The sequence below is a fragment of the Cygnus olor genome, chromosome 15 (assembly GCF_009769625.2).
Source record: "Cygnus olor isolate bCygOlo1 chromosome 15, bCygOlo1.pri.v2, whole genome shotgun sequence".
In the NCBI taxonomy this organism is placed as follows: Eukaryota; Metazoa; Chordata; class Aves; order Anseriformes; family Anatidae; genus Cygnus; species Cygnus olor.
The window spans coordinates 17,178,569-17,203,649 of record NC_049183.1 but is presented as its reverse complement, the minus strand read 5'-3'; the positions used below and the strand labels follow the sequence as shown (position 1 = coordinate 17,203,649).

Below are 25,081 nucleotides of genomic sequence, written 5' to 3'. Positions count from 1 at the left end.
TACTACAAGATTGCAAAGGCTGATCTTGAGTTCATATAACACAACCATCCTTCATTCTGCCTTGTAGTAGCTCAACTTTTTTTTTTTTTGATTCTTTGGCAAAATTAATTTTAAGTCTTAGAATTAAATGAAGAAGAAAACTTTCATTCCTCAAATATTATTTTTAACATTTTCCGTGTTCCCACTCCACAGAATTCCAGCAGAGCTGTTTAGCCTTTGTTACTCAAGCTATTTAAAACGAGAACAGAACTTCTGATTTGTATGAAGTTATCAAATGTTTTAAAAAAATGCACACAAAAAGATAAAAAAATAAAAAGGTACTTCCATTGCCACTTTCCCCTTTCCACTCTGAAACTGAAGTATTGTTATACGAAACGAGAACAAGAGAATTGTTTTACAATTAAATGAAAATACAAATTTGCGTAAAACCAAGTCTTACCAGAACCCGAACTGCTCTCCTTGCTAGACATGGCACTTGAAGACAGTAGCTGCTGATGTACCTGTGCTTGCTGGTCTGAACTGCTGCTACTGTTTGGGACATTTTTATTCCACATATTCACATTTTTGTAGTTGTATTTGCTTGGATCACCCCAAGCAGAAGTTCCATCATCAATTTCCATTTTGCGGCGTATTGATTCAGGGGATGGCTCCTCCCAGCCAGTGGGTTCCTCCTCCTTTGCTGGGGCTGGCATCGGTCCACCCAGCCAACCTGACCCCGGTGGTTTACTGGTGGCGGATGGCGCTCCCCAAGATCCAACATCTTGTTTGTTCCATTCCGGAGAGTTGACTGGCTTTGACGAATCCCCCCAACCTTGAGGCTGACTGGATTTAGGAGGGTCTCCCCAGCCCTGGTTCTGATTAGGCTTTGCAGGCTCATCCCATCCTGAAGAATTATTCGGGTTTGTATTATTACCTCCCCAAGTAACAGAATTTGATTTACCTGGCTCATTCCAACCAGATACTGATCTGTCACTGTCGCTACCTCCTGAACTAGATTTCTTAGCCTCACCCCAATGGTTACCTCTTGAATTTTCACCCCAGCCATCACTGGCAGAAACTGCCCAACCCTGGCTGGCCTTTTGCCCATCGACCCATCCCTGTTTGATCTTCTGTGTGTCATTCCAAGATGACTTTTCTTCTTTGCCACTTCCCCATGATTGATTGCTCTTGACCATTACTGTAGCAGCAGAATCCTCTTCCCACCCCCCTTGGCTATTTGACCCTTTGGAGTCTCCCCACCTTGTAGCAGACTTTGGATCTCCCCACCCTGATACAGATGAGGTATCATTATTATTAGGGCTAGGTCTATCCACACACCCCCCTGAGCTGGAAGTCTGTGTCACAGAGCCTCCCCAGGCCTCTGTCCCATTGTCAGTTTTTCTTTCACCTCTTGGTGATGTTTCGGTATCCCAGGCAGTGTTCTGTTTGATTGGAGTCTGTCCCCAACCAGAGTTGGAAAGGACACGCGGATCTAAGTCAGTTCTGTTCACTATACTTTGGAGTAATGCATGCTGGTCAACTTTTCTTCTCTCTCGATTCTGTCCTTCTGTAGTAACTCTGTCTTCATGGCATCCAGTGCTCTCTGTACTACCTTCACTGTCCCCCGTACCTGTTTTGGCCCATGAGCTGTTCTGCTCAGTTATCTGAGACACAGCAGAACTCTGGCTGTTAAGGTCATCCTCTTCAGTAGATTTCCATCCATTTGTAAACTTCCTGGTATTTCCATTTACACTTTCATTGGAATGCTGATTACTAGGCAGTTTACTCCATTCACCATTTGAAATGTTAGTGCCAGTGTTTTGTGCAGGGTTGCCCCATCCTCTTCTACTTCCGCCAGCACTTGCACCATTTCCACTTCCCCATGGCATATTCTGGGAGTTGACTGTCCCTGCTTCCCACACCCCTCCTCCTTTATTCCCATTGATTTGAAAGTTAGTGCTGCCAGGCCCACTAATGCCCGACTGCATTAGAGTTGCATTCACAGTGTCACCATTAGCTTGGCTGTTCGGGCCTGAACATTTGTCTCCAGAGTAATTAGAACCATAGGCACCCCATGTAGTACCATAAGATCCACCATTTTTCGCCTCACCATTGCTAAGGTGAGAAATGGAAGTGCCATTTGTAACTGGAGAGGCCTGAATCTGAGAATGATTCATTGTGCTCACACGCCAGGCCCCATGCCCTGTATTATTAGGCAGTTCGTTAATCTGCACTGAACCAGCAGAGTTTGGTAAACTAGAGGTCATAAAGTTAGTAGTGTTATTTGGTCCATTCATTTCAGTGTTAAGGTTTTGAGGTTGCCCACTGAATGAAACCTTCCTTGTACCATTTACTTCAGAATCACAATTTTCCTGAAGGCTTCCCCAGGAACCATGGGCTGAACCACCCACTTTAGAGTTAATACTCTGACTGTTAGATATCTGACCTATGGTACTGCACTGAATATTTGTGCCAGAATTACCACTCCCTACAGACCCTTTCAGGGCATGTCCATTGTTCTCCAATACAGGCCAGGCACCATGGTTGCCATTTGAATTCAAAGTGCTTGGATTTAACCCTCCATTTGATGAAGAGTTTATGGTGCCCCAAGCATTCATTCTATTGTTGCTACTTTCAGATTTGCTGTCAGGAGCATCCACAGAAACTTGACATGTGCTTATTATGGTCCCATGGGATAAACCCCATGGTCCATTAATACTTCCATTGCCCACATTATTGCTGTTGCTACCAACCACAAACTTATTTTGAGAACCATGTCCAATGCCATTTCGAATGCCATCATTTTCACCACTTGTGCTCCCTGAAGCCATTATAACGAGGTTTCTCTCTGACCCAGAGCTAGAGGCAGAGTCAGTGTCCATACATTCTGATGTCAACTCTGGGTCACTGCCAGTGATTGATGGCCATGCTTCTTTGTCAGAGCCGTCTACAATAACTTTATCCCAGTTTGTGCTGGAGTCACTGTTTGAAGAGACTGGTCCCCAGTGAGAATTTTCATAATGGGATCCCAGACCACTGTGGTTCAGATCTAAAGATAAGGAAAGTCCAAGAACAGTATTATAAATATAGCATTGTTACTTCATTGAACAGAAGACAAAAACTTACAAAGATACTAAGCCAAGAATTACCTTACTTATTTTAAAACTAGTTACTGAAGATTACAGAAAAAACTACAGTACAGCTGCTTAGAACACTGCTGTACGTATAACCTAGAACAATTTGCACTAGCCACGTGAAGTGGCATTTTCTCAAAGCATAATAACACAGTTCTTTTTTTCCCCAGAGAAAGGTGTGTTGTTGTTTTTTTTTAATACTCTTTATCACCACATAAAATATTTTATATAAAAAAACATACATGTTTAAAATCAAAGGAATTCTGAAAGGCAGGAATCTGAACTGGATATTAAACTGACCTAGCAGTAGCAAATGCTATGTGCCAATAGCTGGAGAAACACACAACATTAAAAAGACGTTATATAAGATTTCTTAAATACAAGTTATCTTTCTTCTTTTATACAACAATCAAACACAAAACTCACAAGACCAATCTAAAGTTCTGCTGCTGCAGAAGCACAGACTAAGTGTAGTAGCAGAACTACTGCTTCATTTTCATTTATGTAAGAATTACTGTTTCTTATTCAATTAATAGGCTGATTACATCCAGTAATAAGGAAGAAATACATCTCAATTCACTTACAAACTTTTCATGGTTAAATACATACACCATGAAGTATTTGCTATAAAATTAAGTGCTGCAAATTTCCAAATTTCATTTCATATTTCTAAAGCTTTATCAAAGAGATTTTTTTTCCAAATTGTTAAATCAAAACACAGGTGCAGCAGAAGATGAAACTATAAAAGTATGAAGCATGTGGGAAAACTGTAATGAAGAGGGCAACAGAACACAAATACAAAACCTGTCAGTGCAATTTTTTTTTTTTAGTATTTCCCCTGAACTGAAAGAACAGTAGCAAGTCACATTTGGCTGCCCATTAAAACATTGTGTTTTGTTTCTTAATAATAAAGACATTTACTTTTCTCAGTAATGTTTCCCCTTACTTAAAAAAAAGTTTTTGTGCTCCTATTCATTCTTATTTAATTACTGGATTTGCATAGCGCATGCCTCACATCTGACTGGAAAAGGCTATGGTCACATCAGCTGAATACCTTTATGAAGTTGTACCTGTCCGTGTTGACAGACAGAGCGCTCACAGTAACGAAATGCCCCAATCACACATCCTTAGTCTTCTCAAAAGCTGTTTATACAACGTTTAGGGACTGGCTGCTTTTAAAATACAATGCTAATTTATAAGCCTCACGTGTTTCCTAGAAACACATTTTAATTGTGAAGCCTGAAAGGAAGCTGGCAGTCCCTCCAGTTCCTCCCTTCTGCTACAGGGAATGCCAGTTCTGTACAAGAACTTCTGAAGCCCCCAAATGCTGATGTACACCAATCCCCTACATACAAGTAGTAACAAGTAACTGAGCATCAACTACTCTACTAAAGTCACAACTGCCACCTACTTCAAGGTTAAAACATACAAGATGTAATTTCTGGCAGTAGCTCAGCTGTAAAACACTGCACGCATGTAAAGATATTTGGCATGAGCCAGTTCTCTGTACTCTGACTCCACCACCAAAAGGGCAGATGCGGTTTATCACATCTAAACATGACTGATGGATTTGAAGAAAAGCGCAAGTGATGTAGCTTTAAAGAGATCTTGATTCAGTGCTTGTCTCAAAAGGACTTTGAGACAGATGAGAGAATTAATTCTCTCATCCAGGATGAGAGAAGCTTAAGAAAGTCTAAACAATCAGAAAAGTTTCATGTGATAATTACAGCACGAGAAACAAGGATGCTGGAAACAGAATTTGGAATAGAGAAGTGGAAAAAGATCCATGGCAGGTAGAAATAGGGTGGCAGTGGTTAGAAATGACTGGCAGCTCCATAATCTCAGAAAGAGAACCATACAGCATCCTTGGGAGAACTCGAAGACATTCGTTCAGGTGAACACAATCTAGAACCTGCCCACTAACGTGGCACTAAAAACGCTGCAGTATCTGAGCGGCTGCCCAATGAAAACCAAGATTTCAAATTCTCAATGGTGTTTTATAAAATGACATTTAACCTACATTAAAAAAAATAAGCAGAGTTCTCTGCATTCTCATGAACAAGAGAAGCAACGGTATTAAAAACTGTCCTAACAAGACAAAAATCTTGATTACGTAAGCATTACCCCAATAACATAATCAATGAAAAACAGCATGAAAGCATACAGATGGCAAGCAAGCCAGAGTGAAACGGCAAACAAACCCTAATTTGCACAGCAAGAGAATACATAGAAAGAAAACTTGTATTTATTAAAATTCTATTATACTAATTTAGATGCAATGCACAGTGCTAGCGAGCACAGTACACAAACACTGTATAATTGTTAATTTCTAGTCATCTAGACTCTTATCCTAGTACCTATAAAAACTACCTCAACTAACAATCTTTTTCCTGGACACAAGTATGTATCAGTGATTTCTCACAAGACACGGTTCAGAAATATTCCTAATTCAAACCTCCACAACCACAAACTCCTGAGATAAAATATACAAATACTGACCAAGCAAGCTATTATTTCTGATTTTTCATATCTGACAGATACCACAAAAAAAACAAACACCTCAAAACTGAAAAATTAGTTGATGACACCATCACACTACTTAAACTAAACAGTAGGACTGAGGAGCCTAAGTTAAGAAATACCTGTATTCTGCTCCCTCACTCCCTCTCCTTCTCCAGCCACAGAATATAGTGGCGCACATGGTTTGTCAATACTATACCTTCCCAAATACTGTAGTTTTTGTCCTTACGAAAAGATGGACTTCAGTAAACAAGCTAAAAAGCACATTTGTTATGAAGGGACAAAACCAAAACCAAAGGGTTGCCTCACTGTATTTGTTCATTTCAGGTATCAGCTTCCCTGGGGTACAGAAAAAGGTCCCCAAGTCTGTCTGTCTTTTTGAAGTACTCCAACCCAAGAATCAGCAGACGTAGCTGCCTGCCTCTGAAACAGGTTCCGAACCGTTGAGGCAGGACAGGAGAGCCTGCAGCTAACCCAGCGCGACGGGCGGCTCTCCCCGCAACACGCTGGGCTCTGCACCCTCTGTGCCAGCACGGCCTTTGGCTCTTCCCTGTGCTGGGCACAGCGCCTGTGCAGCACCGCCGCGAGCTGCAACTCGCTGATCCACTGAAAACAATTAACCCTCAGGTGGGTCTGCCATCACACCAAAAAGCTGAACCGACTCACGAAGGGGATGAACTTGGCAGGCGGGAGGAGATTGGCACCACCGTTTGGGAGCGGTGTTTGCGGTAACCTGGACATGCAGTGGGAGACTCTTTACAGTCTCATCTAGCAAACAAGGGGCGTAGAGCTGTGTGCCAGGTACATGCAACTCCTGCATAAACTTGGCGTTCAAAATCGGAAGGCCCCCAGACTGGGATTGTGATCATTTATTTCCTCCCCAGTGCTGTGAAATGCCTGATATAAAATTCAAGCTTACACAGATTATTCACTTTAATAACATCCAGATGCAATTCAACACGTAAGCATAAAGGTTAAAAAAAAAGGACAATATTTTAGAGCTAAGCTGCCACATAGTCTAGGCTTCAAACTTTTTTTGGTATGAATTCTGACATTTCAGAAAATTAAAAATGAAGTGTAATACGATATGGCACACAAAGTATACTAAAGTCAGACATTCACACGACACATACTATTGAAAGACATAAGCCAAAGAATCAAAAAAAATCAAAGACATAACTGCGTGAAACACGTGACTACAAACACACAGTGTGAAAAAAAGGTGAGATTTAAATAGCTATGCATCACCTGACTGGTTAGGGGAGTGGCTCACCAAGTCCCGAATGGGAGGCATGCCTACAAAAAAAAAAGCAAGAAAATTACAGGAGTGTTACTTAAGTAAACTAGGCTTTTGAGATCAGTCCCCAGACCACTCATTACTTTTAAATCATTTATTAGCATCGCCTTTTCAGAAAAATACCTCTCGAGAGCTCTCTCTCAATCTTATTAACAGTGCTAGTGTCAAGCAAGTCCTGAATCACCTTGCCTACAGCTCTGAACACAGCAGAAGGAGAGACTGATAGCAAATCCAACTTCCTTCGTGCAGGCCTAGTGTTACTCTTTTTGCTGCTGTTGTTTGTTTTCAGCAATTTTGCTGCTTTTACCAAATATTTCCACTACTAGCTAGATTTTATACACTTGGCATTTAAATAGCCAATTAAAAATGCCCTTAATTTTAAAAGTTTTATTTATATAAAGGAAAGGAAAGATCTACAGTCACTGAAACCGAAACTCATTGTTTTTGAGCTGCATTAATTTAGAATTTCAGAGGTAAGCCCTGAAACTCGAGCAAGTTCATATCTCTTCTTTGAACAGTACACTTTTTCCCACCTGTAAGTTATCATTTGGCTACTTGATTTAGCAAACAGAAATAATTAAGTACAACCCAACTTCAATTTAAACTAAGCAAGTTCATTACAAACTTTCATTCACCACTTTCATAGCTTCTTCCTTTTAAGTGCCCTACAGGCAGCATATGGAATCAAATTTAACATTTCATATCCACAAATTTTACAGGTGTAGACCATAACTGTTACATTTAAGGCAACGTTTCCTACATTAAGTCATCCTCTATCCCTACACACTCCAAATCCCAACTGCTCACCTCTTCCCTTACTCCTACAATAAGCATGGAAAAAAAACCAAAACCCCTTAAGTTACATGAAGATTTTTTTTTTCCAAAGGCTCCGGTTGCAACTGCTCAACTGCAAGATGCATAAGAATAAAGGAAGAGTGACTCATGTCAATGAAGGAATCAAAGCAACTCAGCAACTGGACAAAAGCCAGGATCCTGACGGCTCTCTTGTTTTCTTACATCCCACATTTGTAAGTAATTACTGCTAGCAAATATTTTAGTTCACTACATAAATCATCGTATTGTGGAATAACCACCTGGCTATTCAGACGTGTTACAAAGCATAAAGGCAATCAAGCATACCAAGGTAGCATTCAAAACCTTCCTTTCATGTAAAGTTTACATGTGGGGAAAAATTTCAGTAAAGCAAACATCTGAATTTGGTATGAAAATGTTCTGGTGAAGAGCTACTTATGCAGATTTCTTAAAATAACCATGTTGGTACAAGACTATCTCCTTCCATAAGCTTCACACTGAAGATGACTGTCCACATGAAGTACAAAGAGGTATTTTTTTTGCCCATTAAACAAGCTGTAAAGTTAGTAGTACTTGTGTGTCCTGGCTTTTGTAAACACCTACCCGACATTACAACCACAGCTGGAACTCAGGAGATCCTACCCCAGGGCGTCTCAGAGAATGACAAACAACTGGAGCCTTTACTGATTTCAGCAATTCAGTCTAGCATTTTGAAGCTACAGTATTTCTTTTAGCCCTAAGATACATATCAATTCTAATATCCATTAAATAATACTTTAAAAGTCATAAACCTAATCATCTTCAAAGATATACTGTTAATCATAGAATCATTAAGGTTGGGAGAGACCTTCAAGATCACCTGGTCCAACCATCCCCCTACCACCAATGTCACCCACTAAACCATGTCCCTAAGCACCAGCTCCAACCTTTCCTTGAATGCCCCCAGGGACGGCCCCACTTCCCTGGGCAACCCATCCCAATGCCTGACTGCTCTTTCTGAGAAGAAATGTCTCCTTGTTTCCAACCTGAATCTCCCCTGGCACAACCTGAGGCCATTTCCTCATGTCCTAAAGACATAAGACATGTCCTTAAGGTATAAAATCTGTTAACCCAAACGGCCCGTACATGGATGTTCTTTCAAATTGAATAGATCTAAGGATGTGTCCCATTTCATGAGATTTTTTTATAACTTGAGGTAACAAGGAGAGTACCTTGAAGCTGCTGTTGAAAGCTAAAAGAGGAACTGTGGAGAAGGAGCAAGGCTAAGGCAAGTAACAACACTATTTCCTTTCAGTTACAAAGACATCAAAACACATTAAGGTAGTCTTGCATGCTGCTGGACTATGGTCACCTCAACATTATTTCACGATCAATTCATTAGACAAGATTCTGAAACCACTACAGAATATTTCCCTTCACAGTCATCTTCCCTACATATCTCAATGTACTAATCTTCAAAACACCCACAACAAACATTATTCCTCGTTATGGCAGAGGAAAGAACTTTCAAGCACACAGATACACGGCACAGAAAGAAATAGGCCTCCCCGCCCTACACTTGTCAAATCCGACCAATCCACCCTGCACAGACAGGAATGCCCCGAGCACAGCACATAATCAAAAAAGGCTCTGCCATCGCAGTGACTGACAGGACACTACAAATAATACAATACAATACAACTTCCGTAAGACAGGAAAGTAATTCGGCCAGCCCGTCTCTCTCCTAAAAGACTCTTATAACCTTTTAGTTACCAGTTGGACACATAGATCTATTATCCAAATAATTAACTTATTATTCAAAGAGCAGAACTACTGCCAGTAAAGCAGCTGCCCCTCAGACACTCAATACATCACTGCACAGGAACATATTGACATCTCCTAGCCTAAAGACTGCCCAGCCACACTAGCACAAAATTGAGCAAATCGGGGACGAATGTGATACACAAATGGGAATCCAACTAATTAGATACCAGGCTGCGGTTCACAAGAGAAGTTAAATGGAGGAAAGTATACTAAAAATCCTCTGGATGCAATTGAGAAGTTTAATAGGCTCTATAAAGAGTTACACTTTTAAAATTAGTTTACACGGGAACTTTTATTTAAATTACTACTTGCTGCCATACAATTTGACCAGTAGAGGACGTGTTCTGGAGAAAAAGTTTCATCTTAAAAAGACAGCAAGAACGTGAACGGGTGTTTGAAAACCTAACTATAGATGGGAATAAAATTACACAAGTAAAAAAAAAGCTTCTAAAAAACAATTTCTCGGAGTGATAAAGAGTTTTATCATTACATAATAAAAACAATACTAATGGAAAGCAACATCAGAAACATTCTTTAAGGGGCACACAGACTAAATGTTTTCCATGCTTTGATGTTAACCTTCATTTCAAACACTGCTTCTTCAAGATTCTGCAATCCAACAGCTTAAAATTTAACTAAAACTTGAAGCATTAAATTTCTTTTCCAGAAAGCTTTTTTTTTTTTTTTGGTGACTGGTGTGGCTAGAAGTCACATTCTTTGTTGTGTGCAAAACACTAACTTTAAGAAATACTGGGTATTTAGAAAAGTTTCAAAAGAAATTATCTGTGGGAACAAGTGTTGTATTATCACAAGGAAAACTCTGACCTAATAACAAAAAGCAATTTTGATATTCTAAGCAAGTTGCATCCTATTTATATCTCCAAATATATATATATATATATATATATATATATATATATATATATATATATAAAGTCTTGAGATGCCATTCAGAATGCTCTAGAAATAAGAAGGACCCTGAGATGTTTATCAAAACTGAACACATTCTCTGTACCAAGCCCATACTTGGATCAATTGTTATGATAAAGAATGGAAATTCAGGACATAAAGCAGTCGTCACCTTGGCTTCAACATCAGCTCAAATCGTACACCACTGGCGACAACAGGCAACTAAGACGACTTAAGTTTCAGACAAAGCTGCAAAAAGATGTCTGAAGTCATCCTATAATGTTTAATATTAAGCTACAACACAGGAGAACACCTCAGCGTGCTACTGCTTGCATTTGAAGTTTAAATAATATACACATTGATAATTGGATTTAAACAATTCAACTTCAGTTAAAAGGAAAACAAGGTACCTCCCCCTCACCTGGCTGTTTTTTGCTGCTGTTCGGCACTTCTCCGTTGATCACTGGCTGTTTATTTGTGACAGTGCTGCCTCCTGACTGGCCGTTTAATACTTTAGGAGTAGATCCCAGGTTTGCAGCTATAACTGGTAACTGCTGACCTCGTTTCAGAAGCTGTTTCTGTTCCTGGTGTCGAAATCGCGGTGGTACTTCACGAGGAGGGTATCGAGGCAAGGTCTGCTGCTGCTGATTGTTGGCTGTGGCCCGCTTGGCATTATTATTAGTGCTGGTTACTGTGGAAGTGCCGTTAGAGGTGACAGGCTGAGGCTGGCTTACACTTGTCTTTGTTTGTTCTGGCACTACCCCCACCCCCAGAAAAAAAGAAAATTGGACAAAGTTATTCATCAGAACAATATCTCAAAAAAATGAAGATTAAGTAGATATTCTTAGATGTATTTATGCATTTTGTAATGGCATTTTTTTTTTTCTGATTAGAGGTTTTAATGAGAATGAGTTACAACTATGTTATCCCATAGTCATACAGCTTTAATACTTCAACAGCACAGATCTGGAAGTAGACATGTGTCTTGCTCTTACTTCTGACAAAGGTAAAGCGTGCTACTACTAACAAGCTTTCTAGAGTGTTTTTTCTGACAAGTCAGCACTGTGTCAGATCATTTAGGAATTTAAACCTTACTTTAAAATATTGAAGTTTTAAAAAAAAATCTTCCTCTCATGGGAAACTTGAAAGTGTTCACAAAAAGAACAAGAGGTGAACAGGACATCCAGAACGCACTGTTAAGACTTGCTTCTTTTAGCAACCCTAATCTCCACAGGGAAACACAGGAATACCCTCCAGTCAAACGTGTTGCCAGCAGAGGACTCTACCAGTGCAGGCAGCAGCCATGAACAGCTCGGTGACTCCATGGCCACACTGGTAAGACACCGAACACCCACCTCCAGCTCCAAAGGGTCTTTCAGAGCTTTGACAGCACGCCCGCTTTATGGCACAACGAAGGCTGAACAATTTGCCAAAGTCAACCGTGAGTGAACACACCAAACACAGATGCTAACTACAGAGAAAACCACAACATCCTCAACTTAACACCCCAACTCCAACCAGAAGTTGGTGTCGGAGGGAAGCAGGGCCCGGCTGCAGCCGGCACACGCCACAGCCCCCACACAGCACTGCCCTGGCTCTCCCTATTTCACAGCCGACTGGAGAAGGACAGAATTAAGGAGAGGAATGGCCAGGACGTAAGTCAATTTTATGTACAGACTACGGGGAGTAGAAGGTATTCAAAAGCTATTAGATAAATTGGAGTTGATAAGAAGTGCTAGCGCCGTATCTGATTCTGTTTAAGTTGATACCTATATTTAAAAAATGATAACTCCGATTCCTTGCACAATGCCTCGGATGAATGTAGTGTGACAACAAATTATGTTTAAAACTGTTTTTTTTTAATACAAGTCTCAAACAGCCATATTACCATTTACTACTTACAACATTTCCTGGTTTAAAAATAACTAGCAGAACTGAAAATAACAGCTTTTTTTTTCCCCTGTTGTTGTTTGGCCACTTCAGTAAATATCTAAGAATTTGTGAACAGCTCAATACATAAGCAGCTATCACATTCCCGTGGTCTAGGTACTACTACAAGCTTTGAAATTAAGAAAGTTTTCTTCGCATACCACAATCTGTGCAACTACTGGCCAGATCTCAGCTTTTTGATCTACCAATATGCCTTCTGCTGCAGCTGATTCCTGCTAATTACTGTGGTTCTTTACAGGTCTTTGCAGTTTAAAGCACAGTTCAGCCTACACCTGAGGTGTGCTGACAGTGATACACAAACCAACCACTTTTTGCAGCCAGCATACATTACCAAGTCAATAAAGTAGTCAAACAAAAATGGCACCACTTCGGGACACAGGTTTTTTTTAGCCCTCTGTACTCTGTATTTAAGACTTTTTTTTCTTTTAACTGTCAACTTAAGTGAAAAGTACACTATACCTTGAAGAGATTTTTAATGCCACATACAACACCCTAAACCACAGCCAATGAAAGATTCACTTTTCTTACCCTAGTACTTTCATTCATATACAGTTACTCCTCCCAGATAAAACAAAATAATTTATATACGACATTCCGTGACACACGCAGAGTTGGAAGCAGCGTATTTAGGGCAGTACTGCAGCACAGCAACATTAATACTTCGTTTTCCTAACGAATGCTACTTCAAATGCTTATTATAACAAAATCCAATGGACTTTCAGATAATCGAATCACTTTTCAACTATAAAAGAGTGCAAATAATAAATAAGCTACTTTCTGCCAAGCCATCCCCTAAGCTACAACACGAACAAGAATTCACGAACGGTTTAAGAAAATTATGTTTCTCTCATATTCTGCGTATTTGCTTCCTCGGCAAATATGGTCTTCTTTGTACTATGACCAGCAAATTACATAGAAAATCTTACCAGATAATAGAATTATACTAACTACGATAGGCAGAGATCATATTTGTATGTCAACTTCAAACTGAAATTAATCAGAGGTGCTGTGAGGTGCAACAAAATTACTTCCCCTTGGGTTCCCCAAGTATTACAGAGTAAGTTTAAAGCTGCACAATTTATCCTGCCCAACATTTTCTGGTCCACAACTTCTCAGAAGATTAAAATAATAGATTAATATTCCAATATTGCCACAATAAATTCCAAGACACTTTAATCCTTATCTTAATATTTGTGTCTTATAAAGAAGTTGCTTGTTTAATAAAAATTTTTTACAACAGTATTTTATTCTGAACCACATTAAAGCAGAAAGGTAATATTATTAACAGACAATCACAGTTAATTTACTTGACTAATAATAGCAATTTTACAAAAATGAGTATTAAAAATGACAGATTTTTATAAAGAACAAACCTGCTGAAAACCCACAAAGCAGGAGATGGTGAAGTTACAGTTTACAGAGAGATTCCAAAGAAAGACGCTTCCAACTTGTGTTGCTTTCCCACTCTGCAGATTTCATTAGAAAATGGAGGAGAAGCATGGTGTCATTTTACTGCTACAGGAGTGCTGCCTGCCAACTCCTCCTGGAGTAGGGGCCCAGTGACTTAAACTCCCCCTCCAATAAAAAAAATGGCAGCTGTCTGAATAACTTTAGTGCAGATGGAAAACAGTTTCTCACTCGCACAAAATCAGCTTACAAAGATCAAATCGTCTACTAAACCACACAAAGAACAGCATCAGGCTGTCATTTAAATGTTTCTTCTTGCTGCTGCTGCTGAAGCTGACCTCTTAAAAATGTATTGTAATACGCTCTGCCTGCATGTCATGCCCCAAAGAGTTGTCAGTGCTGGAATGCTGAAGGGCAAACAGAGGAAGTCTGGCTTTCAAGCTGACACACGTAAGATGTAGTGCTAGAATTTTCGTTGTGGAAAAATGGCCGCAGCTGTAAGCTCAGCTAGCTGATCTGGAAAATATCTAACTGTTTGCCAATTCGTTAACCCCTGAAGATCCGCACAAAGGTAAACTATAAGCCGCTTACACGGGTAGTTTTAACAACAAGCATTTATTATTCTGCTCATTTTTACTATTTACTTTCAATATCTAAAAGCTAATGTAACAGTTCTTCCAATCAGGTAAAGCGCTCTCAGGCAGACAAAAAAAGCCCCGAACCCAACAAAAACAGAAGACTTAGTGTGCTTGGGCAATTCTGCTTCACAGAGAAGAAAATGAATAAGAAGTTTCCATGGTGGGAAACATGAGTCAAAGATTTCAATTCCACACCCAGCTATTTTTAAAAGCACTTTCTGTTTCAGCGTTGATTCAAAGTTTATTCTGTTCTGCAATAAAAGTAGTACTTTATGCCCGTGCCTTCTACAGAGCAGGGCAATTCAGAACTGAAGACTGACAGATGTTTTCAGTTCTAGCTTGTACTGTTTTGCACAGCACAAAGTATTCAGAACAACTAACCACAACACTAGCATTTGCATAAACACCAGCGTTCAGTTTTTATGAATTATTTCACTAGGTTATTATGTACATAATTAAAGTCTGTATCTAAAAAAAGATTTTATCTCGCAATGAAATCTCACATTCTGTAGGAGCACATCACGATTACTCAAGTGAGTATTAAAACAGAACTCAAGTATTCTTCTTAAATAGCATTTAGTTTAGTGCTTGGCTCATGGCTACAGCACGGTTTGAAGATTCCTGTTTTAGGAGGAATCCAGGGCAAATGGATTGATTTGTCCGTCCTTACTAGTACTGACATTAAACACAAGAAAAATACATATTTTGTGAAACCAGAAGGAATACAACAACGATTGTTGAGAACACTGTAGAATAGTCAAGTAAGTACTTTCAAGTGATATTTTTTCTAAAAATACCTGGTATGAGAGTACTTGGAGGACACTTGTTGGTATAAGAATTTGTTATGCTAGCTGCTGCACAAATACAGAAACCTTCCCAAATAATGCTTTCATCTCTAATTCCTATGAACGTCTTCTTCCCTCTTCTAATAAAACCAGATGTATAAAACTAGACAGGTTAGAATATTTGAGATCCACAGGAATGAACTACATGCATTTTTAATGGCAATACTACAGTATTAAAATGCTACTTTTAGCAAAAAAGTTTATATTGGCATTTTCTTCATTAGTTTCACTCTCCATCCTGAGCACAATGAAGAAATCAGCACCATTAACCTTCCTTGGAAGGAAGTCTTATAATTTACATGCATGCTGGTAGCTACTTCAGCTGGTACAACAACAATTTCTACCTTAGCTAAAAAAACATTTTGGAAACATCCAAGTTATGGGTAGAAATAAAGAAATTACCTTTCTACCCACCCCCCAATTAACCAGCTACTTTTCTAAAAGAAAGAAAAAACATAATTCTGAATTATTTAGAGATCCTATACTCTTGTATTTATCTTCAGCTCACGCACAAAATAAATTATTTAAGACATTAACGCGATGGAAACTTGGAAACTAATGAAACATTAATTTGCATCCTGAATACAAGTAGGCAAAACTGTTGAAACAATGAAAGAGCCATGTGCAACTCCGCAACACATTCTGTTCCTATAGGAACTGCTGCAGAAAGTTGCATATCTGAATCCCTTGACGCCTGTACTTCTTCAGCTGGACAGCCAGCTTGTGCTCCTTTGACAACTAAATTCCTGCTAAACTTGCTGAAATACCTCGTTTAATAATAAGGTAACATTAAGGTTGGAACTTCATACTTTCATTCAGCAAATAACATTAGGCCTCCAAAGAGAAAATGAAAAAGTAAGAAAGATTAGTTTGTCCTTCATAAGGAAGACGTTTTCTCTCGATTTGAAGATTACCATCAGGTAGCCTACTGAGCAGAATTACTACCCTCCCTTCCTCGTGCTATTTTTAGCCATTTGCTTTTTGCAGCCTTGTCCTTAATGTGACACATGGATGCCAACACAGCTTAAGTACGTAGGTCAGATGTTCATTCAAAAAATGTACATTATTATTTAAAGTAAAGTATTGTATCATTTTCCTTCACTGTTTTTTTGGACAGTTTATTACTTCAGAATAAAAACAAATACTTTCACAACTCTTTAAAGCTGGTTATTATCTTAGAAGGTTTGTGGCAGGCATATAGAGAAGAAAGCAAATACTTCACCTGCACTTCAAATGCAATTTTGTACACTGCTTGAAAAAGGGCACTTCAGTAAACACTTTTCACTTTTTATTTTATTATAATCTCCAGCACCTTCATCAAGTATTCCGTCCTGTGCTTAAAGCCAAATATAGACTGCCCAACTGCTTTCAGTGCCCAGAGCCAGGTCCTGCCGTCAGCCCAACGAAACCTCCAGGACGCCTCACGCGCAGAGCTTAAGCTGCCATTAACGACATCTGCCACAGGAGCAGTGCGCTAACGTTCACATACCGCCGCCGGGATCTAGCAGCTCCCTCTGCCACAAGCCATCAATATTCCAAAAGCCAAAACATTAGCTTCCTTGAAGGAGCACATAAAAGGGCTTACTAAAACACAGACGGCTCTCATTCTGTCCGCAGAGCCTTGTCACACCCCGAAAACCTATTGGCCCTACAGAACCTGTTTTTTCTTTTAAACACGTACCAACAGAGTACACATCACACTTAAGGAAACTAGACATAAACACCTCTCCTAATACCTTGTAATTGGTACCGCAGTACTCAGCAGGAGAAGCAGTGCATTTTTTATGTGAAGAGTCTGCCTCCTCCATTTCAACCCCACGCTAACTAGCATGCTTCTTCAAACACCACCTTCCTAACGGACACTTTCATTTGCTTCTTTGACTCTTCTCAAGCACAGTATGTCCTGTACCATTTTACTACCTTCGTGCCAGAACAGCACTTCAAAGACATTTTTGATTTTTCCAACAATAATTGCATCTCTGCTAAGCAGGGTGTCCAATCTCCTGTTTCTACCATTGCTCAAGTTATTAAATTAAACCTGATGTTCCCCAAAAAACACTGATTCAGCAAGCACTCCACACGACCACTTACGCGATTATTATCCACTTTCCAACCAACTTAAAAAGTGAGAAGAATTTTTCCCCTGCTTACAGAAGGAACGGAGAATTTATAAAACCCACAAACATCGAGAGTAACTGCAGTATTCCCAGCCTGCCACTAACATCTAAATGACAGCTTTTAAGATAGTCATCATGATCATTCTTATCACGATGAACTCTCCACACACTATAAGTAGTTAAAAGTGATAGTGATAGACATATCAATCACTTGTCTATCAAGTGTTCCTAACCCCTGTTACACTGAGAATATTTGGAAAGCAGGTTTCAGACTGATCCATTAGGTGGATCTCTAAGTGGTCACATTAGAAGTGCAAGAGTGCTGGTGCACTTTTCAAACAAAGCAAAAAGGGAAAAAGAAAAAAGCAAACAAGGATAAGATCTGAAGGTATTACATATAATCCTAGTGCTGTATAAGTAATTAAGAATGGAAAATAGGACGAACAGAACGCTCCAACCCCTGGAAAAAAACGTTACCCTTTACTCTTCTAATCTTTTGTGGTAACTGTGCGAAATAGTGCAAGTGAAGTTTCAAAGATCCTATTTTTCAGTAGCTTTCAGCTGACCCACGTGATTCAACATATTTAAAAATGCAGAAACAATATACAGAACAGAAATAACTCTAAAGTAACTTACCTTTGATTTTTTGTTCAATGGCCTAGAACAAGAAAGAAGAAGTGTCAGTGATTTGTGCAGATAAGAGGAAAAGCCACATGTGCACGTGCCACTTTATAAAGCGACATTAGCTTTTGACTTTCTTCTTTTAAATTTTTTTTTAAATTATTTAATTATCTACATTAGAACCTTCTACTTCTCTCTAACCAACCCATGCCTATTATTCCTTACGCCTAGAAAGCTGTTAAAACGTTACAGAAGACAAAATTAATTTGAAAGATAAGCATATGAAACGGACTAAATTAAACTTGCAAATTAACCTGTTTGAAGTGAGTTAAAAACTGTGCCTGGAAGCAAGGAAGCTCCACCACTTCTACTGCAGAATACGGCAGGGGAAGAAAGGGGGGGGACATAGAAATCTAAAGGAGGTAAGAAAGAAAGTAAATGCAAGAGCTTTAAGTCTTTCATTTCCACAATTCAATTGTTACTCCTGTGACACAGGCAAGATGAGAGATATTTGAATATGGTTTTATCCTGAGATAAAAATGGGGATAGAAACATTCATTGTTGAATCTCAACTGCATGGTTCTAACTAGAACAGATAGTGAAACTGACTTCATAAAGGACCTCTCAGAAGCACAAATCATAATTCTTCCCATCTGAAATGGGAGTGTTCTTAGTTATCACTTCTAAAATACACTAATGCAAAAGCAAAATGAGATTTAATCCGATAGGGTCACTTTGGTAGCTGTATACAACCTGTTTGAATTAGGGTATTGCATATATACACATGGTGCAATAAAGTAATTTGCAGTAATACTTAAACTATGATTATCTATAATTAAAACCTCGAGAGAAAAAGAGAGTGCATACGCACACCAAAAAAAATATTGATCCACTGATCTGATGTGCAACCTAGACATAGATATTATCACTACTAGGACTGACTACTGAAATGTTATTCATGATGCTTCAGTACCATACCCTCACTTCTCTTAGGAAAATTGACAGTACATTAACAGAAAAAAAAGCCTTTTTCAATTTCTTAAGCTGACAAAGGCAAGGATACATACAAAAATTTCTTATACTGTCTAAATGCACCTTTTTTTTTTTTTAATTTATGCTGTTATAGATTGATAAAAAATAACTAAAGTTTGAGGTATCTGCAAAATCTCTCCTGAAGAAAATCCACTCTACTTACAGCAAGCATCATCCACTGGAATTAAGAAAGCAAAAGCAAAATCAATGGCTTCTTACATGAGGGCATCAAAAAACCTACATCATGTTCATGTTCAGCTTGCCTACTTACCCTTATTACCCTGACTCCAATATCACTGCTCCTCATCCTTATTTTCCACAAGTTGATACACTTGGGGCTACTACCTAATGCCACAACTTTTCATTATGCTTTAAAAAGTCTAGTTTAAAAAACTATTTTGAAGACTTGGTAGGTTTTGTATGCACTTTGAATTCCAGGATATTTCATGCACAACAGCTGGCTTGGAACCAAGTGCTCAAAACACAGTTTTATATAGTCATAAAAGGTATACGGAATACAATCGCTTATGTCCCATGAAAGCTGCTCAACGTCAGGGTGCAGGCACCACTCAACAGAATGTAAGTTCTCTAAGTTGAGCGTCACACCTCTGAGATAGCTGCTGTTCTCCTACAATCCCTGTCTTTTAGTTCCAATTATTAAAAGACCACAGTATATACAAAAACAAACATTAGCTGTTCCTTCTCCAGTGTGATTGGATGGTTCATGGATAGGTGCTTAAGTTTTTCCTAGCAAGCCTAAGATTGATAATACTAAATAGCACGTTCTGAAGAGATGAAGCAGAAAAAGTTAGATTACAAAGCAAAAAGGTCAAGTTTGATCAATCTGAAATTACTCACAAATATGAAATAGACAGGCACCCCTCAAAAAAACAGAACATTTGTGAGTTACTTCAACATGTTTTTCATTTAAATCTAGAGTCAAGCTACATCTGTAATAAGACTTTTTTTTTTTTAAAAAAGAAAAAAACAACATCTAAATCAACTGGCAGTTGTTTGTTGCTGTGGTTTTTCGGAGACATATTTTCTTAACCTACATCAACTTTAGGCTTATCCAGGAATGCACATGAGCATCCTTGTGGCAACCTACTGCTTCTTCCACAGGAGCCTCTTAAAATTTCTGATGTATTGAGCCCAAGCACTTGATATTCTGTTACTCGGAGAATACAGCGAAAACAAAGACATGTAGCTTAATAAGGGGCCATCATGTGCTATATGGAAGTTTCTCGAGAAAGCAAAAGCAAAACAGTCATTTTCAGGTAAATGTTCGGTGTCTTCACTTTCAAAATATATTTATGCTTTTACTTCTTCCAAAAATACACTCACACATGCCTTTCCAACTCCTGAAAATACGAAACTTGGGGAGAAGAGAACCCCAAAGAACCACTTATTTGAAAGACTTAAATTCTACAAGTAAACCAACCCCTTTCTCATTAAAAATTTTCATTTAAATTCCATACTCTGTGCCTGGTCACAAGAATTCCAAGAGAATGAGTTACAAATTTACAATCGAGGTCCAAAAATTATTATGCAGCGTTGCTGTCAGCTGCTGAAAAGATTACGGAACTTCATTCTGAAATAGGAGGAAACACCTCACCTTTTCCAGAAGGATCCTTTCTGTACAATTTTACTTAGATTTGTCATAAGATTAGACATGCCGAATTTTCTACGGGTGCACAACGAACACCTTTGTTTAGGCTAACAAACAGGGAGAACTGATACTGAGGAAGTTTTCAAACTTCAAGTGGACTTAACTGGCAATCAGGAAAAAGAACGGTCATCTCAGGAGATTATTTAATCTCTAAGGAACCTGTACACAAAGCCAAGTTAGAGGCTCTATATGTCAGTCACCACTACATAACTGACAGTAGATTTAAAGCATAAAAAATGAAATTAAAAAGAAAACACTTTTGTATAACAACGGATATAACAATATTCACCAGTGATGAAAAGAAGTAATCCACAAGCACTTTTTTAATGCTCATCATACCTTTTTTTGAGCAGCTTCCTTCTTCTTCTTGTCTTCTTTTCTCTTTTTCCTTTCTTCCATCAACTGTTCTTCCTCTTCTTGCACAAAATCCCTGAACCACACAGTTTGTAATTAACTCTCCCAAAATACAATCTGTACACACTTAGATTCATTTTAGAACAATTATTTCACAGTGACCCAAAAGGAACTGGGGAATTTTACTTCTAATTGGATAATATTCCTATAGGGACTGCGGATTTTCACTGCAAATTGCGAGTGAAAAAACTTTAAGAGGAGATGCAGTGCCAAGACACGTAGAATATTTTCCTTTTATAAAACACGTAATGAAGGCTTAGACATTAATTCAATTCAAAAGCCAGTGTCAATTCAGATGCTATTTAAGCTCTACCTGCTGCTGCGAATTAGCACGACTCTGAGCTCTCCCACACCACGTTTGCCTACTGCCCGGCGCGGCCAGTCCTGGCCGGGCACGGCGTGGCTGCACGCACCCGCTTGGGTCAGCGCTGGTTCCTACACAGCCACCGAGCTAACGCAGGAATCTGCATCAGCTCACCGATCTTGGCCCCTCTGCCAAGAAACATCCAGTGTAGGCATTTTCTTGCCAGAGCAGTGAGATAATTCAGCCAGCTGGGTGCGCGTGCAGATGCTGACAAAGGATGCGTGAACAAGCAGAACAAACTGAAGAGCATGGTCAAACCTGGGCTTTCAACGGGAGAGCAATTTTAGAGCACCTTAAATTAGTGAGAAAACTAACTTGTAACAGGTTTTATGTTTGTCATTAAATGAAATTCACTTAATATAAAAATTTTACATGCTAAAACAGAAGGCTTCACTATGATGCTACTTCACAGGTTATGCTGCAGTCTTTCAAAAACAGACTTTATCAAAGAAAATACGAAAGGGAGAACACGGAGAGTATAAAAAGCAGAAAGAAGTAAAGGTATACAAGCATGTAAATATGACAGAGGGAGCCTACAAATACTCAGCTACTTCAAAGGTTGAGATTCAGACAGTAAATATTTTTTATTTACTAGAAAGCCTACTTGCAAGACTCCTTCACCACTTCAGGGTCAGGAATGTTTACAAGTTCAAAAGCTTTGAAGCTTTTGGCCCACACGCCCTGACCATACAGTCAGGTGGACACAAGAAAGAAAAAGTTGAGAATGTTTTTCTAGTCCTCTTCTTGAAGCATATCTGTGCTACCCCAAACACCTCCGATAGCCTGAATCTGAACAGCAGCTCCAACGCACACCCACCCTCTAACCGAGGAAATCACGTCCTTCAAACAAATCCTAATTTCTATGCACTTTGAACGGGACGTGGGAATAAACTGCACAGATGTTGACTAAGTAAAGCAAGAAGACACCACATTTACTCTCTGAATAAACTTCAGAGATTAGCAGAAGTCCTGTTTTTTAAAGCAATGTTTCATAAGCAAGCAGCTTGCTCCCAGATCTGTACATGCTTTCTATTCCATCAGCTGCAGTGCGAGAGGTGCTCAGATCCCAAGCTGCCCTGGAGATCACTGGACACTAAAAGTGAACAGACTCACATCTGTTACTTACTGCAGCTAAAGAGAAAGCTGAGACACAACCAAGGGAAGGGTTACGGAATTTACACCCCGGTTGGTGACAGCTGGTCTTGTTGGCATTTATCTCCAAAGTTCAGCTTTGAACATAAACACAGTTGTGATTTTTTTTTTCTTTTATCTTTGCCATGCATTTCACACACTAAGCAAGGCAGGAGAAGGTATTTTATTACACGCTTACTTTGAATATATTAAAATCTCCTTTAAAAAGTCAGCCTCATTCAATGACATGGATACAAATTTACTCATATTAATAAAGACAACCTTACTTATACAAAACTTTGGGGGGAAAAAACTAAACATGTCATTAAGGAGCAGTCAATAAGTGGTTTACTTTTGCCTAGAAACACTTGGCTCCTTTTTAGCCTCAAGTTACCTACAACTACAAAACTGTGGCTTAAAATATGATAATTGATATAAAAACCAGAAGTGATGCAACTAAATACAGTAAAATACAGGATACGTAAGCAGCATCAAATCTTTCATTACTTCTTCAGATATATAAATAATCGGTTAATTCTACATTTGATGCAGCTCAAGTCCCGTTCAAAATGAGTCGAGGTATCAGTTAATTTTCTTTTCTTTCTTTTAATTGACACGTGACTTCTAGTTGCCAAGTTCCATTGTGGCAAATTCACATAACTTCCTCACTTTTTAAGCAGACAAACCAGTATTCTTATGCCACCCGCCTCTCACGGCAGGTGGTGCCAATGCAACTAATACTAAACAACAGCTCATCAGGTCTTCTCTTTATGGTAGCCAGAAAATTCTTATATTTAGCATTCTGCATAATACTGCCAGCCTTTTGGAAGAGGTGAGCATCACATTATCGCTGCCCATTTGATTTCTACCTGTAAGCTTTAAGACTGTTCTTCTGCCCCATTGTGAGATTCTTTAGCAAAACGTTAAAAGTGGTTCTCCTCCCAGCAGGGAGGATGCCATAATAATGATACCTATACTTAAATCACAAAGCTTGTGGCCATTTGGCTATTATTATTATTTTCAAACAAAAAGAGATACAATACAGTAATGCTTTCATATGACATCGGGGAATAAAAAAGGCTGCACTACTTTAAATATTTACAGGGCACAGAAACTTCTGAGACTATTAATGTTACCCAAGATACAATCGTAAGATCATTTTTCACATGTGCTAACTGAAACATTTTACTAAAATCTATTTCTTCCAGTACACTCAGACAACAGCTATACTTCGTTGAGTTAGTAAAAACGTATTTGGAGAGTAGGAAGTTCTGTATTCACAAAATTAACAAGTGTCTTTTTTGTTGTTGTTTTTGTTAATTTTTACTTAATTACAAATTTTTGACTTTTCTGACTTCTCTCTGTAAACAAACTCTTTGGAGCATACTCTACATGTATCTGAATAGCGACCAATAAAAACAGAAATCAGTCTTCATTCCTGTTTGCCAAGATCTTTGTTCTCACTGCAAAACTGATTTCATCCTCCACTTGTTTCTTTTCCCAGTGGTCCCTTCTGGTGGGATATCACTGATTTGTTGTTTAGCCAGCATTCTTTTTCTCCTCTAACAGCTCTAGGGTGACTGTTACAAGTACTAACAAACTTTCCTTGCATGGGTTAAACAAATCAGCCTGACAGCACAAGTAGAACTGTAGCATGCTTTGCCAATGAACAGCCAAATGCTAGCAGTATTCCTCCCACCACCACTCTAAAAAGTTTCTCCAGACCAACCTCTGTCCTTTAAAATTTTCTGATGGCAGACAGCAAGCAACAGTCGCTTCTTTTTAATAAATCATTGCTTCTGATGTGTTGAGATATGCAAACTGAGTAACTAACTATTCTTTCTGGGATCCCTCTGTATTTCAGTTGTAGGCAATGTGGTTATTCCACATTTTACCATAGTTTTATCATCAGGCTGCAAGGTTCAGTGAGGACTGTCTTCCTGCAAAAAGCTATCTTGCATTTGCAATTAGGTATCAATGAGCAACTAAGAGGTTAGTCACGTAACCACAGAAAACAATCACCGCTGGCCAGGTCAGCTTACAGCAATCCCTTGGACACACTGCAAATCAGAGGTAACGATGAACCTGCAGTGACATCTGTGCACATGTGTGTGTGTGATATAGGTCAGTTTTGCCCATCATTGCCTTCCATCCTGAGAATCTGTAACCAAAGTCTGCAAGAAATCCTCAGACTGAGTTCATTTGGAATAACTCAACTTTTAACACGTGAATTAAATTGGTAAACAACACAAGAAGTGTGTAGGTCTGAAATCAATCTGTAGTTTCTATGTATCACAACTCACAGAGCATATAACACACAGAATTCATTTAAGTGTCTTATTATCCAACTGACAAGGCCAAGCATTGCATACCTTCCTCCCGTGGCCAGCAGAAGTCATGCCCCCAGCCCTTCTCCTCTCACAACCTCACTGCTGGAG

General features: G+C 39.0%; 1 protein-coding gene across 10 annotated transcripts in view; it reads right to left on the bottom strand.

Annotated features, from left to right (window-relative positions):
• Nucleotides 1-25,081, bottom strand: part of TNRC6A (trinucleotide repeat containing adaptor 6A) — an 83,884-nt gene that overhangs the window by 17,033 nt on the left and 41,770 nt on the right. For 4 of the 10 annotated variants that reach the window (XM_040575160.1, XM_040575161.1, XM_040575163.1 and 1 more), the window contains exons 3-7: nucleotides 21,074-21,164; nucleotides 18,049-18,070; nucleotides 10,877-11,212; nucleotides 6,882-6,929; nucleotides 440-3,028 (exon numbers count right to left, since the gene is read on the bottom strand). In XM_040575160.1, coding sequence (XP_040431094.1) covers nucleotides 440-3,028; nucleotides 6,882-6,929; nucleotides 10,877-11,212; nucleotides 18,049-18,070; nucleotides 21,074-21,164 — 3,086 coding nt within the window. Of the gene's footprint in view, nucleotides 1-439; nucleotides 3,029-6,881; nucleotides 6,930-10,876; nucleotides 11,213-13,778; nucleotides 14,628-18,048; nucleotides 18,071-21,073; nucleotides 21,165-25,081 lie in introns of those variants that run through there. The other 6 variants (XM_040575162.1, XM_040575170.1, XM_040575165.1 and 3 more) reach the window with 3 other exon arrangements.